We start from the raw sequence: 17,248 nt of genomic DNA, 5'->3' as shown, positions 1-17,248 counted from the left end.
ATACTCATAGTGGAAAAAGTGCACACCTACAAGTCTCACTTCTGATACAAAACTTCCAAAAGTTATAACAAAAGGAATTTAAGATAAAGTGCAAAATGTTCAATAACAGCATTTTGGTGGTTGGGTGAAGATAGTGGTATGCCACGGGTAGTAGTGATGGCTCAGGGAATGTGCACACACATGTATACAAAATGTGTGTACAACAGACATATGTATGCAACACAAGTGTACAACACACAAACACATGTATACAACACACCCATAGTGTATACAACTTACACATATACTGTATATAACACACATGCAGATCTAAAAGATCTAAGGAGATACACACACACACACACACACACACAAGATATAGATAGACAGATACATATAGACACTTCTACAAGAGATACACACACATACACACTTCTACAAGAGATACACACACATACACACTTCTACAAGAGATACACACACATACACACTTCTACAAGAGATACACACACATACACACTTCTACAAGAGATACACACACATACACACTTCTACAAGAGATACACACACATACACACTTCTACAAGAGATACACACACATACACACTTCTACAAGAGATACACACACATACACACTTCTACAAGAGATACACACACATACACACTTCTACAAGAGATACACACACATACACACTTCTACAAGAGATACACACACATACACACTTCTACAAGAGATACACACACATACACACTTCTACAAGAGATACACACACATACACACTTCTACAAGAGATACACACACATACAGTATGTTTACAAGAGGGAGACACACACACACACCCACTGAGCCAGTTCACTGCTCTGCGAGTCACTAACAGTCAGTTAGATGCCAACTGATATTATTTGGTATTATCAGCATGACATAAGAGGAGGAGGAGGAGGTGCGGACACTCTAGTGATGGAATGAATCTGTCTCTGAGGAATTTATTATCTACAAATGTCACATTTTATGAGAGAACATTTTCTTGGTACAGTTTATCTTATTCCACAAACATTGATACATTGTTCTACAACGACACCAACTTAACCTTTCAAAGCTACAGTATTAAATTGTTGACAAGAAAAAATAATAAATTTACTTCAGATTCTGGGGGTAGACTTTGTTAAAATAAACTTGTGTTTGAGAAAGTAATATTGTGTTCAAGGCCAATATAATATTGATATTAAGAGGAAGAAGGCAGACAATTGTTGTCTCGCTATTACTGAACAACACCAAGCGTATTTATGTCACCGTCAAAGTATTGAGACGACGACACAATTTTCAGTGTCTTGGTGAGACAACGAGCCGCGGGGTCAACTTATGTGGCATGAAGACGACTTTCTGACGGGGTCTGACTTGCCCGCCGCCGCACAAAACTGTAAAGATATATTAAATACTCGCGTCATCTCTACCCCCAAAAAGTGATCTTATATTTCTCTTCATGTTGTGACACTATAAGCATGTGCTATTTATTATATGGACTACAAGAATGAAGCTATTAGTTTCATGAAAGGTATTAGGATAAAATATATGAATGCAAGATTTTGCAGAAGCAACATTGCAGACGTTAGCGAGAATAAGCTGGAGCACTGTATGCTTACCTCTTTGGTCTTGTCTTTGTCGCACTTGAGCTCTTTGCTTGTTTTAGCAGAAACTTGTTTGGCCTGAGGCACGTCAGGGCGGGCGGCCTCTATTTTACCGACCTCTTTTTTATCTGGATCATACAACAAAGCGGTGTTAGTAGAAGGCTTGTTTACTGCATTAGTATATTTGCTTTCTGCACTATGTTCAGCATCTTTGTCAATTTGGCCTTGCACTTTACGTTCCCTTTTCCGTGGAGGAAGAAGGAATGAGTGGTGAGCAGAGCTAATATCACTACTATTAGTGCATGCCTGAGCTGCTACTGTTGCGGCGGGGTGAGTGACCTGCGACGACACGGGCGGGGAAGCCTCACATGCAACCTGTTTTTGTGGAGGTTCTTTAGTGAACATGTTTATATCACCACGACTCTCTGACTGACTCTCACAGCGGTCAACATGGAGTTTTGTGACTCCCTTCTGTCCGTGGCTGCTACTGCTACTACTAGTCACTCTCTCTACATGGTCTCTACAATCAGTATTTGTATCTTGCTTTACATAACATTTACTGCTGCTGCTGTTCACTTTATCAACACGAGAAGTCTTCACACTATCTGACCTGAAGCGTTGACTCTGTTCAGAAGTACTTTTAGACTTTGTGTCCTGTGAGGGACCTTGGCTCTGCTCAGATATACTCTTAGACTTTGAGTCCTGTGAGGGACCTTGGCTCTGTTCAGATGTACTTTTAGACTTTGTGTCCTGTGAGGGACCTTGGGTCTGCTCAGATGTACTCTTAGACTTTGAGTCCTGTGAGGAACCTTGGCTCTGTTCAGAAGTACTTTTAGACTTTGTGTCCTGTGAGGGACCTTGGCTCTGCTCAGATGTACTTTTAGACTTTGTGTCCTCAGGTGACTCATCTCTGGCCTTGTCCAGAGACTCGATACTGAGGGACCTCTGTTTGGTGTTGGTGGGGGTCCAGCAGGCCGGTGAGCTAGATGACTTATGGATCAGGAATGCCAGGTTGTCATAGTCGCTGATGCTCATGGACTCGTAGGTGCTACACCTCCAGAGGGTCTTCTGAGGCAGGGGACGTGGAATGCTGCTCCCATCGTCTGGAACTGATCGTTCTAAGGAACTTTCACGAGACAGTTTTTCTCCTCTTTCCTTCTCAACATTCACCTTTGTCTTAGTGGCATCAGGCATTTTGTTCTGTTTCTCTTTTTCTCTTGTAAGGTGATAACTGTCCTGCTGGCGTGTGTCTCTGTCAGCATTAGAAATGTCATCGTCGTTGTTGCTGGTGGATGTCGTCTTTTTGTTCAGGGAACTGTGTACTGTCATATTTTCATCACCTTCTACACTCTTGGTGGTTTCACTTCCCTGATTATTACTATGAGTTTTTCCCTTTTCTTTCTCTAAACATTCTCTGAAAAAACCACTTTCATTTTCTTGATCATGTTGTTTTGGTTTGTTTTGACTTGCTTCAGGTATTTCCTCTCCGCTGGCTGGATCACTTTCATCTGTTGGATAATGTTCACTCGCTGTACTTCTTTTAGAAGCCAATATTTGGTCAGTTGACTTTGTAGTAGATGTATTCACATCTTCTTTATCTAAGACAACACATTCTGGTAACCGAGAAACAAACTTGGGACTTTTCTTTAAGTCATAATCGCCGTTATTTACAACCCCGAGGAAAGTGCTGCTGACAGAGTCGCTGCTGGTCCTTCCATCCTGGCTGATGACAGTGATCTCCTCAGCTGTTCTCACCTTGCTGCTTTCTTCTGGAACATGAACATGAACCTTCATAAGAAGTACAGTGTCCTTGTCATCACTTCTGGTCTTAGAAGGTACCGTTGGGCCTTCATCCCTTCCTGGTAACTTGGTGACCTTTTTAACACCACAGTATTTGGGAGTTACACTGGCACTGTGTGTCATTGGAGTCCTGGCATCTTCACCTATTTGCCTCTCTTTCTCTGATGACGTTCCATTCGAGTCTTTTGTCAACCGGGCATCTACCCATGCTAAACTGGCATCCACTTTAGCCAAACATGCATCCATCTTATTCACTGTTGTTTTGTCCCCTAACTTTTCCTTAAGAGCTTCTGCGTACGTTTTGGAAGATACATCATCTGCTGCAGGCTGGTACTTCCCACACCTTATGGACGTCTCCTGGCTGTTGCTGTTTTCTTCCACTTCACTTTCTTCCTCCTCCTCAAAAACTTTCCTGTTTTCTCTCTGTGTATTTTCCTGTTCAGCCTCACTTATGTTTATCGTATCATCATTTGTTTCAAACTTCATATGCATCACAATTATCTTCCCATCTTCGCTTTTACTCTGAATGTTCTCCAATTCTTCTGCATTTTTATTTTCACTTCTTGGCTTTATCATTATTTGTGTTTTGTCATCTTGTGTATCAACCTGAGTTTCCTGGCCATCTGTTTGTCTTTCCTCAACCTCATTTACTGATGCGTGTTTACTTTCTCTCTCAGGAGACACTTTCTTCATTCTTGTTCCTGTTTCATCAAGTCCATCACTATTTTTTATTTCTTCTCGTATTTCAGCATCGGTAGTTTCATTACATGCAGTAACTACACTAAATTCACATTCTCTGGTGGTATAAATATTAGTTTTGCTTTCTGACAATGATAAACTCGACTCATAACCGCTGGTCTGTGAGTCTGACTTCTGCAGGTTTCCTTCTAAGTAGTGAACGTCAACATACAATTGATTTGGATCTAGGAAAGTGTCAATTTTAGTTGTGTCTACATCTATGTTAGTTTCTCCCATTACTAAACTTTCTCTTTTACTCACCGATTCTTCCACAAGAATATCTAGAGGTGTTTTCTGAACTGGCAAAGGGTCTCTATTTCTTTCTCTTCTTTCATGAATTTTGATTTTTTTGGCATCAACTTCACTCTCATCAATGCTTACTATAGGTGTGATGTTTAAGTTGTCTCTGTCGCCGGGCGTAGTGTTGTCTGAACCCTCACTGGAACACAACAGTGGACTTAGTCTCCTGGAGGGAACATTTGCTCTTTCATTCACATTATCTTCACTGTCAAGTTCCACCTCTTCTTCCTCCAGTATGTCTTCTATTTCATCCTCACTTTTCACTTCCTCACTTTCACTATTGTACTCTTCCTCACCTATCCCATTATCACCATCTTCATATGTATCATCTTTCATCTCAACCTCATCTTCTGTTTCTGCTTCTTCTTCATCCTTTTCTAAGTATTCTCTTTCCTCTTCTTCTTCTTCTATGTCATCTTTCCCTTCTGAATCTTCTCCAGTACTTATGTCTGTTTTCATTCTCCCAATGTTACTTCGTCTGCTTCTTTCAACCCTGGGCTGGAATGTGTTGTCAGTCCAGGGGTTGCCGGAGGTGGTCTGTGACAATTCTGTTGCTGCCTCACTTATCTCACTCGTGTCCATATCTAGAGTCTCTGTGGCCTCACTCGCTTCACTCATGTCGTCTAGATAATGTTTCTCTTGCAACTGTTCTGACATCTTGATTTCTTTGTCTTCTTGGTTGTTTTGGTTTGGCTGGTCCAATTTTTCACTCTCCTCCCACCATGGAGTGTCCCTAAAGATAACACTAGCTTGGAGTCGCTCCCCCTCACTGGCGCTGTACATGGTGCTGCTATCACTTAACAAACTGTCGTTGGCATCTTCATAATCTTCTGTGTGACTCCATTCCTCTATCTCATCACCAGAAGATTCCGTTGCACTGTCTTCATCCTGTTCCTCCTCTTCACTTTCGTAGTTCTCACTCTCAGATGACCGAGCACTGTCCAAATTTTTTTTTAGTCCGGACAGTAGAGATGAGGACTTTTCTTGGTGTAGGAGGACTTCTTCTGTCTCCCACCATGGCTTATCTTCATCCTTGAAGAATTCCTTGGCTGAGATCACTTTATTTTCCTCCTCTTCCTCCCACCAGGGCTTCTCATCTTTGAAAAGGTCTTTGACTGATATTACCTTTGCTTTCTCCTTGTCCTCCTCCTCCCACCAAGGCTTGTCCTCGTCCTTGAAGAACTCTTTGGCTGAGATTGCTTTATTTCTCTCTTCCTCCTCCTCCACCTCCCACCATGGCTTCTCATCCTTGAAGAAGTCTTTAGCTGCCACAACTTGTGGTTTCTGCAAGTCCTCCAAGGCGTCCCTCCACCAACATTCATCATCTCGGAAGAATTCCTTAGCTGAGGGAATATGAGACTTATCTTCATCGCCTCCCTCTTTGTCATCATCTTCGTCATTATCATCCTTTTCCCACCAATTACTCTCTTCCTTAAACAATTCCTTGGCTGGTATGACTTTTGGTTTGTCCTCCCAGATTTCCCAGAAAGCGGCTTGATCTTCCTCGAAGAGTTCCTTGGCAGAGATGACCTTAGGCTTTTCCTGCCAAGCGTCCAGCCAGTCATCCTCGTCTTTAAACGCCTCCTCAGCAGAGAGAACCTCGTAGGCATTGGACATTTTCCAGTAGGCATCTTGGTCGTCGTCGTCGTCCTCACTCCGTCCTTCCTCTGCTGAGGATCCCAAGACGTCGTCCTCAGTGCTATATCCATCCTAAATTAGTACACATGCATTCAGAAACTAGAGCCTCAGAAGGTGAGTTAAAACATGACAAGACGGGGCAAGTCCTAGTGTGATAGTCTTGTCTGTTGGTGCTGCCTGTAGCGGCGGCTGGTAAGTCTGACCGGCACAAGTTTAAGAAAGCCCTGATGGTTAGCCAAGGCCAAAACGAAGGACTTAAACAACATCTCTGCAGGTTATATCGTGATTTTTTGTTCAGGAAAAGCTAATGACAAATAGGAAACAAGTTATCTTAAAAATCAAATTGATACAAGTTCTAAAAAGCAACAACATTTATCCTAAAAGTTGTAAATAATGGTGGAGTGAGTTAAGATGGTGCTAGCAGACAAAATTTTCACGAAACACAAAGGGAAATTTAAAGGGACAAAACAAAAATAATGTGGAAGACAAAAAGTGAAGGAAAGGCAGAGAAAGCGGGATAAAATGGGTGTAAAAAAAAAAAATCTCACATGAGTTTCCACAGACCATTTATAATAGATCCAGGAAAAAAACCCTACTTAATGATTTGTTTTCCATTGAATGTTTCTCTGTTGTAGTTCACAGTGAAGTGCAAAAGTTCAAATAATCTTTTAGTCATTAACGAACTGGTCTCCCTTTTTTGGCGTTACTTACTTCGAAGAGTCTATAGACATCCTCGAGTGCAATGATCTTGTCATCTTCAGGTAGAGGCTCCTCCTTCTTGGCCAGGGCAGCCATTGCACGAAGGATGTCGTACAGCCCCTGCCGCTTGGCCTCCTCCCGGGGGTTGAGGCCCGTCCCCTCCACCTCCGCGAACTGGTCAGCTCCCGCCCTCACCAGTCTGACTACCTTGTCTGCGTCGTTGTGCCTCACTGCCAGGTACAAGTGCTTCAGCAGCTGTGTACACAAATATGCTAAGTGAGACAGGTGTTTCAGCTAAAGTGTGCACACTTGTTAAGTGAAACAGGTGTTTCAGCAGCTAGAAACAAGATGTTAAGTGATACAGGTGTTTCAGTTGAAGTGCACGCAAATGTTAAGTGATACAGGTGTTTCAGCAGCCAAAAACAGAAATGTTAAATGAGACGTGTTTTAACAGCTAAAACAGATGTTAAATGAGTAATGTTTCAAAAGCTGGAAACAGATATATTGAGACATGCTTCAACAGCTGGAAACATAGATGTTAAGTGATACAGGTGTTTCAGCTAAAGTGTACACAAATGTTAAGTGAGACGGGTGTTTCAGCAGCTAGAAACAAGATGTTAAGTGAGACAGGTGTTTCTGTACTGGAAGCAGCAATATTATGTAAAAGAGGTGTTTCAGCAGAGTCCATGCGTATTGGTGGAATCCAAGTATAAAGGTGGACCCGCTTACTGTCCTTCATTAAACACCTTAAGTAAAAGTAATACAATATTAGCACTCCTGTACCTCCATAAGGTTCTTTGATGGACACTGTACCTTGTTCATATGTCCAGGAACATGTATGGTCTTTTTAGTGTTCATTCCGGTAATATCTGTAATAGTGTACATTTTAAATCATATTTATTGGACTACATGTCATGTACAGTACAATACACTTGAGTGTGAGGCAACTGGCTGAGCTGACAAACACAATGTCAAGGACTCAGGACACACCACAGAACCAGTTGTAGTTATTTAAGGTTATTTACACACCGTCTGTTCTGTGTGTATTTATAAATAAGCAGAACTAGAATTTCAAACTTAATATAATTTATGAAATATCACATGCAGCTAAGGGATCATTAATACAAGGTTGCATGTTCTCTGGTAAGCATGTGTGATTTACCTTTGAACAACACTATAGCGCTCTGTTTCGGAACCACTGCATTAAGTAAACAATAAAACAACCTAAACTTTCATAATCGTAGTTTTAGTTTGAAAAATAACTTTAGAAAATTTAACATAGACCAATAACATCATACAGTACTAAGATTTTTGAATGTCGTGAAGTTAAAACAACTTGAAAATTATTTTTTTAGCTATAATACCCTTAGTTCCTGTTCTGGTCGGAACATTTTAAAAGTTCCAGTAAGTTCTGGTTCCAGATGGAACGCGATATTATGATTTTGGTGCATTCCTACTAATCAGTATTACTTTACAAGATATCCTGATGTATGACGTCATTTAGTACAGTACAAAGTTAAGTCTACGAGATTTGATGCTTGTTATCCCGTACCTCTCTCTTGCTCCACTCTCTCACAGTCACTCAACAGGTCAGTTTTTGATGAGTCTGTGTAAGCTCAACAGTAAGTTCATAGTATCTACAGTGCTCTTTCTGTCTCTCCCCATCTTTATGCCTCCCTTCACCCTTTCTCTCACCAGGTCAGAGTAGAGGAGTCCTTCCTTGTTCTTGATGTGTGTGTGAGCTTGGTGGTCCAGCAGCAGGTCAACAGTATCAGCACTGCCCTCCTTGGCTGCCCAGTGTAGTGGAGTATGACCCATCCAGTCCTGGGCGTTGATGTCTGCCCCCTCCTCCATCAATATCTGCATGATCTGTAATACACACCATCGTCTACAACAGCTGCATTATCTACATCATCATAATAATAGTAAAAAGGTAAAATAGTAAAATTCGCGGGGGTTTGGATTTCAAAATTGCGTCAAATCGTCAAATCTTCAAATATCATTTGCTTTCCAGGAGGGGGTTGGGGGCGGGGGGGGTGTACATTTTTACTCGTGTGAAAAGAAATGTATATTCCCTTTATATGTTTACCTTTAGGACAATTATTTCTTTTACCTGTATTGTATATGCAGTATGCGGATGTGTGTGTAGCCACACACACACACACACACATACACTCACACAAATAAACCCAGTGCCTCTAGGAATACGAGGGGATCCCTACACATGAACCATGCGGCGGTCGACAAAGTTAAGAAAAAAAAATTCAAGACGTGGGTTGGGTCAAATGATGAGCAGGACAGGAGGATGTATGCAAGAGCCAGAAACCAAGCAAAGATAGAATGTAGAAAGGCTGAAAAGGAGTTCCAGAGGCTGGTTGCAAGCGAGGTCAAGTCAAACCCAAAGGCGTTTTACTGGTTTTTAAAGTCGAAATTAAAAACACGAGTAGGAGTATCAGACCTGAGGCTTGAAGATGGTAGTTACGCAGATTCTGACCAGGATAAAACTGAGGCATTGAACAGCTTCTTTTCCTCGGTGTTCACGAGAGGATGCGATTAACCTTCCTGCATTTGAGGACAGACGGTTCGACACAGCACTGACCCACATTGTGTTCACAGAAGAGGGTATAAGAAATAAACTGTCAAAGCTGAAGGTCCATAAGAGTCCCGGCCCTGACATGGTGCATCCAAGGGTGCTAAGAGAGTTGTGCAACGAGCTTGCCGAGCCCCTGAAGATCCTGTATTGTAAATGCCTGGATGAACGAAAGGTCCCCAGTGATTGGAAAGTGGCTTATGCGAGTCCTATCTTCAAGAAGGGCGATCGTCACTCCACGAACAACTATAGACCGGTGAGCCTGACCAACATAATATGTAAAGTACTTGAGAGTATTATCAGAGATGCCGCGATGGAACATCTACTACGAAACAACCTTGTAAAGGATTGCCAACTCGGTTTTATGCCGGGGCGCTCCTGCTTGACACAATTGCTCAAGGTATTGGATATTTGGACCCATATTCTGGAACGGGATGGTAATATCGACAATATTTACCTAGATTTTGCCAAGGCTTTCGACAGTGTACCCCACGAAAGGCTGAAAATCAAACTGGAAGGGTACGGGATTCGGGGAAATGTCCTAGCGTGGATAAAAGACTTACTACATGACCGCAAGCAGTGTGTGGTGATTAATGGCACGAAATCATCATTCGTACCTGTCACAAGAGGGTTACCACAGGGCAGTGTATTGGGCCCGCTGTTGTTTGTTTGTTTCATAAATGACATGCCTGACGTTGTACACTCCTCCATACAAATGTTTGCCGATGACGGCAAGTTATTTCGGGAAATCAAGAACCAAGCGGACTGTGAAGAGCTGCAGAAGGACCTCTGTGGGCTCCAAGAATGGTCGAAGAAATGGCTGCTGAGATTCAATGTCACGAAGTGTAAGAGGATGCACATGGGGCGTACCAACGGTAAGGAGGCGTATCATATGTCCCAACGGGATGAAGAAACTGCACTATTTGAGACTGAATGTGAGAAGGACCTAGGTGTGTATGTTGACAATGAGCTGAAGTTCTCGAGCCATTGCGAGAAGAAGGTAAATCAGGCAAATAAATTATTGGGTCTTTTAAGAAGGTCGTTCACATATCTAGACGGTCCGTCCCTCGTAACGATCTTCAAGAGTGAAGTGCTTCCCCATCTGGAGTACTGTCACCCCGTCTGGTCCCCGAGATATGCTAGGGACTGTCAGTTGGTTGAAAATGTTCAAAGGAGGGCCACCAGACTGGTGCCTGCACTTCGGTACCTCAACTACCCTGAGCGATTTGAGCACCTGAACTTGCCTAGCTTATACTGCAGACGGGCAAGGGGCGACCTAATTGAGGTGTATAAGCATCTCAAGGGGCACTACTCAGTTGAGTGTCCTTACTTGGAGCTGGCGGGCGCTCGCCCCGCAACGGGTCATAGCTCAAGATTGAAGAACCAGCAGGTCCAGAAAACTGTGAGGGCAAACTTTTTCGGAGTGAGAGTTGTGAACTCTTAGAACAATCTACCAGAGAGTGTTGTGACGGCACCGAGTGTGAGCGCTTTAAGGCCAGACTTGACCAACACTGGAGCAGGTTCAGGTACATTCTGGAGCCGGTGCATGCCCAGTTCTTGCCAACAGTGCGTAACAGAGAAATGACCGATCGCCCAAGCGGCTAACGAGCCGTCAGTGGTGAAGAGGATAAAAGTATAAAAGTAGGAAAATCCACTCACAAATAATCAGAAACAGGACAAGAAAATGTATTAAAATGTAGAACAAATTCGGGAGTCTACCCTGAAGTCAAATCCATGCTTTGTTATTTAAGTTGGGTTGGTTGGGTTGCCATACGACAATTTTTTCACCGTAAAAATTAATGTCTCTAGAATGAATGGCATCTGAGCGCCAGTTGGGTTGGGTTGATACGCAGATCAAATATGCAAAATTTCTTTCATAGCCATCTAGCCAACCCAGCATGAAGGATGTTGGTAATTGTGGTGTAATATTATACTTTTTCACAATATGTATGTAGGATGGTGTGTGCATGTAACTGAGTAAAAATAATGAAGAAAGTTACGTATATCTACCCAAAATACGAGTTGAAAAACCATAACACCTCACAGCCATAGTTTTCTTAAAATAATATATACAGTACCAGGAAATGTGAGTAAATAAAATAATACAAATGAATAAATTAAATAAAAATACTAATGCCAAACCAGTAAATAAAAGCGAAATGAAAGTTTAACACAGTTGCCATTTGCATACGCTATCTGCTCCACCATAACGAAGATCAGCTGGGAAGCCGATTCCCTAGCAATGCTCACCACCAGCTACACTCTGCGCTCTCCTCCCATTAGGTGTTTGCTCTTAAAACAATTATTTCTTTTACTTTTTCACTATGTTTTTAGGACGGTGTGTGTGTAGGGGTTTCGTGGTAATGTTGTCTAGCACTCAGGATGGATGGAAACTCTAAGGTGGTTTTCTTGTATAATATAAGTTATATGATAGACAGTCTGGTGCTGGAGGTGCCGTGTGGTGAGGAGCTGCTCAGTAGAGACGTTCGGTGAGTAGCGTGTTGAAGGAGGTAGATGTGCAGGAGCTTGTGAGGACGCTCAGAGAAGGACAGCTGGTGGGTCGCCATGCTCGCTGGCGGGAGCGAGGACCGCCAGGCAGGCGGAGGAGAGGCGAGGGCCGCCAGGCAGCGGCGGAGGAGGTGTTGCTTGTTCAAGTAGAATGGCCAGAATGAATCTCAATGGAGAGACAGAGCTTATATACCCAGCAGCCGTGAGTCAAGCGTGAGTCACGTTGGGAAAACCCGAGAAGTAACCGGTCTTTGGCTCGGTTGCTAGGATACGGTGGCATCTGGTGACGCCCCCGCTTGGGCCGCTAGTTTGGTTGCTAGGGAAGATGGTAGCAGCTGGTGGCTGCGGCTACGCAGTTGTAGGGGAGAAGTCCACTACATGTGCATATAACCGAGTAAGAATAAATGAAGAAAGCTACAGAGATCTTCCCGAAAATAGGAGTTGAAAAAAACATAAAATCTCACAACTTGGCTCAGTAGCCTGGTGGTTTTTTTTTTTTTTTTACGGGAATTAGCCCACCCGGGCACAGGTCAAACGACCCACAACGGAGCCTGGGGGGCCGAAAAAAAACAGAACGGAAAGAAATTGAAAATATAGAAAAAAAAGGTTATACTGTATTAGTCTACACCACGAAGTTGCCGGAAAACCAGCTTTTTAAAGTGAGACAGATTGTAAGAGCATGGAAACACAGAAGAAGGCAGAGCATTCCGCAGCTTGGCTGTGTGAGGAAAGAAGGATGTACTATAACGGGTTATTCTCGTGTGACCGATATCAACAGAGAAATGATGGGCACCGCGGGCAAGACGTGTGTTACGAACCCACGGCCTTACAGGCGGTACACAGGATGCCAAATCCCCTGAACATTGCCCGTTAAAGTACCTGTAAAAGAGAGAGAGTGAAGCAACATTGCGGCGAAGAGAAAGGGGAGAGAGATTGTCGACTAAAGGAGGAGAGCTAATATGACGAAATGCCTTGGATTCCACCCTATCTATTAGTTGGACAGAAGAAGAGCCACCCGAGATATGAGAGCAGTACTCCAAGTTAGGACGAATGAATCCCTTATATACTTGGAGCAACTGCTCAGGAGTGAAGTAGCTACGGCATCTGTACAGCATTCCCAACTTTCGGGAGGCAGCTTTAGTTATACTAAGGATGTGTGATTTCCAGGACATATTGGAGGAAATGGTGAGGCCTAACATATTTATTTCAGAATTTGGGAGGATGATAGCGTCCTGAAATGTAATTGGTGGGAGATCGTCTACTTTACAAAGTGTAATTGGTAAATATTGAGTTTTGTAACTATTGAACTTAACCAAGTTTGTATCTCCCCATTCAGAGATGCTGCACAGATCCGCGTTGATAGAAGTAATGATATCAGTTCTAGAAACAGATCTATGTAGTTTGAGAGTTAGGAGGAAGGGGAAAATGTGAGGAAGAGTGAAGAGTAGAATCATCGGCGTAAGAATGGATAGAATTAGTTGTAGTGTGAAGTAAATCATTGATAAAAAGAAGAAAGAGAGTTGGTGAAAGAACAGAACCCTGTGGGACGCCACTATTGGTAGAGAAAGAGCGAGAAATCGATCCCTCGACAACAACTGCCATGGATCGATTCTCAAGGAAGCTAGAGATGAGAGAACAAAGTGGGGGAGAGAAACCAAAAGAGGGAAGTTTAGATAGCAAAGACTTGTGCCATACCCTGTCAAATGCTTTGGAGATGTCGAGGGCCACGACAAAAGTTTCCCCATAATCCCTAAGAGAGGATGACCAAAGATGGGTGCAATAGGAAAGCAGATCACCAGTAGATCTCGCCTGGCGAAAGCCATACTGGTTATCCGACAAAAGAGAAAGGCGTTCAAGGTGACGGAGAAAATGGGAGTTCAAGATAGTTTCGAAAATCTTAGAGAGGGATGAAGTTAGGGCAATGTGGCGATAGTTAGAGGGATTAGAATGGTCACCCTTCTTCGGGATGGGCTGAACCAAGGCATGCTTCCAAGAAGAAGGAAAAGTTTTCGTTTTGAGGCAAAGGCGAAAGAGGCGAGCAAGCACAGGGTCCCTCATAACAACATCTGAGGGAACTACTACACCACGTGAGTTCCTCCTAACACCATCTGGGAGGGAGTTACTACACTACGAGTTTGCTGTTCAACACCTACATTAATCTGTATGTTCACTGTATGTTCCTTTACCTTTCTCTAATGAAGGCTATCTAGCCTCCTTTTGAAATTTTCCAGAGTTCCAGCACTTACTACAAAGTTGCTAAGCTTGTTCCACTCGTCCACCACCCTATTTGTGAACCAGTTTCTTCCTATCTCCCTCCTAAACCTAAACTTATCCAACTTGAATCCGTTGCTCCGAGTCTTATCCTGCTCGGATATTATAAGAACTTTATCTATATCCCCTTTATTGATTCCTTTCACCCACTTAATTACTTCTATCATATCTCCTCGCACTCTTCGTCTTTCTAGGGAATGCAAGTTAAGTTTCTTTAACCTATCCTGATATGGAAGGTTTCTAAGTCCCGGAATCATTTTTGTCATTCTTCGCTGCACCGACTCTAGTGAATTTATATCCATTCTATAATAGGGGCACCAGAACTGAACCGCATAATCGAGGTGCGGCCTGACTAGCGCAAGATATATAGTTGCAATAAGACCTCTGCACTCTTGTTACTTACACTTCTAGATATAAAACCCAATACTCTGTTTGCCTTATTTCGAACATTAACGCACTGTTTTCTAGGCCGTAGGTCCGGGCTTACAAGTACCCCTAGGTCTCTTTCACAAGTCGACTTCTCAAGGTTGATGTTGTTAAGGCTGTATACATTGACAGTATTTGTTCTTCCAATATTAAGTACGCTGCACTTGCTGGTGTTGAATTTCATTTGCTATTTTTCAGACCACCCCTGCAGTTTATTTAGATCCTCCTGTAATGCATTTGCATCCTGCCCCGAATTAATTTGCCGCCCTATTTTGGTGTCATCCGCAAACTTGCTTATATCACTGCTGATCCCAGTATCTAGATCGTTTATGTAGATTATGAACAAGAGTGGGCCTAGTACTGACCCCTGGGGAACCCCACTGGTTACACGGCCCCACTCAGATCTAACACCATCTGCGCTGACCCTCTGCGTTCTATCGGTGAACCATGATTTTATCCAATTTAAAACTTTCCCCTAGATACCATGATCCATCTCAGTCGAGTGCCCTTACCTGGGGTCACAGCTCATGGTTGAAGAAGCCACAAGCCCAGTAAACTGTGAGGGGTAACTTTTTCGGAGTGAGAGTTGTTACTACCGCCTGGGAAGATACTGTATTGGAAGCATAATGTGTTGTCTAATGGTAGACCCTGCTGCCATATGGCATCCCGAAAATTGTAGCCAAGTCCCAGGTTGCTGATCTGACTTTCTGCTTCATTTACATACAATTGCAGGGTCTCAATTCATTCTCTTTCTTTGACAACACAACATACTGTACATATATCGTTTCTCACTATTGATCTTTTTAAATTTTTGTATATCTTTATTATTATTATTATTATTATTATTATTATTATTATTATTATTATTATTATTATTATTATTATTATTATTATTATTATTATTATTATTATTATTATTATTATTATTATTATTATTAATTATTATTATTAGTGTTATTATTATTTAATTTTTAATTTTGTATTTATTATAAATTTTAATTACTTTGAACTAATTGTTATTATTACGTTTTTGTCCCCCCCCCCAGGCTGCGATGTGGGTCAGTGACCTTTGCCCGGGTGGGGTAATCCCTGTAAAAAAAAAAAAAAAAAAACTGAAACAAACTGCCAGACGGCACGAAGTGTGAGCTCTTTCAAGACCAGTCTTGACAAGCACTGAAGCAGGTTCAGATACATTCAGGAGCCAGTGCATGTCCAATACTAGCCAATAGTGCATAACAGAGACGTGACCTATCGCCTAAGCGGCTAACGAGCTGATCAGTGGTGAAGAGGATAAAAGTAAAATAAGTAAAAGTATATATATATTGTATATATTTTCCTAATGGCCATCTGTTAGAAGTGGCCATGTCGAGTGAAGAAGGCCAGTGGCCTGTGTAGGTTCCCTCCATTGTTCTTGATAGTTTTGTTCAGGACTATTTTGAAGCCCTGTACAGTACTGTTCTTGATTCCACAGCTTGAGCTGGTAGACCGTACCATAGGTTTGCCAGCATCTGTGAGAAGTTTTTCCTTATGTTCATTCTGTATGATAACTTGGCGAGCTTGTAATTATGTCCCCTCGTGTTGGTGGTGCGTGATATAACTTGGCGAGCTTGTAGTTATGTCCCCTCGTGTTGGTGGTGAGTAACATAACTTGGCGAGCTTGTAATTATGTCCCCTCGTGTTGGTGGTGAGTAACATAACTTGGCGAGCTTGTAGTTATGTCCCCTCGTGTTGGTGGTGAGTAACATAACTTGGCGAGCTTGTAGTTATGTCCCCTCGTGTTGGTGATGAGTAACATAACTTGGCGAGCTTGTAATTATGTCCTCGTGTTGGTGGTGAGTAACATAACTTGGCGAGCTTGTAGTTATGTCCCTCGTGTTGGTGGTGAGTAACACAACTTGGCTTGTAGTTGTCCCCTCGTGTTGGTGATGAGTAACATAACTTGGCGAGCTTGTAGTTATGTCCCTCGTGTTGGTGGTGAGTAACATAACTTGGCGAGCTTGTAGTTCCCCTAGTGTTGGTGATGAGTAACATAACTTGGCGAGCTTGTAATTATGTCCCCTCGTGTTGGTGATGAGTAACATAACTTGGCGAGCTTGTAGTTATGTCCCTCGTGTTGGTGGTGAGTAACATAACGAGCTTGTAGTTATGTCCCTCGTGTTGGTGGTGAGTAACATAACTTGGCGAGCTTGTAGTTATGTCCCCTCGTGTTGGTGGTGAGTAACATAACTTGGCGAGCTTGTAATTATGTCCCCTCGTGTTGGTGGTGAGTAACATAACTTGGCGAGCTTGTAGTTATGTCCCCTCGTGTTGGTGGTGAGTAACATAACTTGGCGAGCTTGTAGTTATGTCCCCTCGTGTTGGTGATGAGTAACATAACTTGGCGAGCTTGTAGTTATGTCCCCTCGTGTTGGTGATGAGTAACATAACTTGGCGAGCTTGTAGTTATGTCCTCTGATGTTGGTGGTGCAGGGCATTTCAAACAAATGTTACGGGTTCAAGTTTTCCAGTGAGATTTGCCTTTTTATGCCTTGTCTGAAGGGTTGTTAGTCCTAAGGCCCTCAGTTTACTTGTATAATAGAGATGACGTAGTTCCGGAATCATCTTAGTCGCTCTGTGTTGCACTTTTTCTAGGGATGTTAGATAGTTCTGGAGGTAAGGTTTCCATGTCTGTAT

The 17,248-nt window shown here is 42.6% G+C and overlaps 1 protein-coding gene across 3 annotated transcripts in view; it reads right to left on the bottom strand.

Moving 5' to 3' along the window:
- Nucleotides 1-947: 947 nt before the first annotated feature.
- LOC121857104 overlaps nt 948-17,248 on the bottom strand; it is an 86,577-nt gene continuing 70,276 nt past the window's right edge. The window contains exons 13-16 of one of the 3 annotated variants that reach the window (XM_042352980.1): nt 8,476-8,649; nt 6,793-7,035; nt 1,621-6,153; nt 948-1,395 (exon numbers count right to left, since the gene is read on the bottom strand). In XM_042352980.1, the coding sequence (XP_042208914.1) occupies nt 1,333-1,395; nt 1,621-6,153; nt 6,793-7,035; nt 8,476-8,649 (5,013 nt within the window). In that variant the 3' untranslated portion in view covers nt 948-1,332. Of the gene's footprint in view, nt 6,154-6,792; nt 7,036-8,475; nt 8,650-17,248 lie in introns of all 3 variants that reach the window. The other 2 variants (XM_042352981.1, XM_042352979.1) reach the window with 2 other exon arrangements.

Source organism: Homarus americanus, unplaced genomic scaffold (assembly GCF_018991925.1).
Source record: "Homarus americanus isolate GMGI-L3 unplaced genomic scaffold, GMGI_Hamer_2.0 scaffold20465, whole genome shotgun sequence".
Taxonomy (NCBI): Eukaryota; Metazoa; Arthropoda; class Malacostraca; order Decapoda; family Nephropidae; genus Homarus; species Homarus americanus.
Note: the sequence above shows the minus strand (reverse complement) of the source record. Positions and strands in the feature narration are given on the sequence as shown.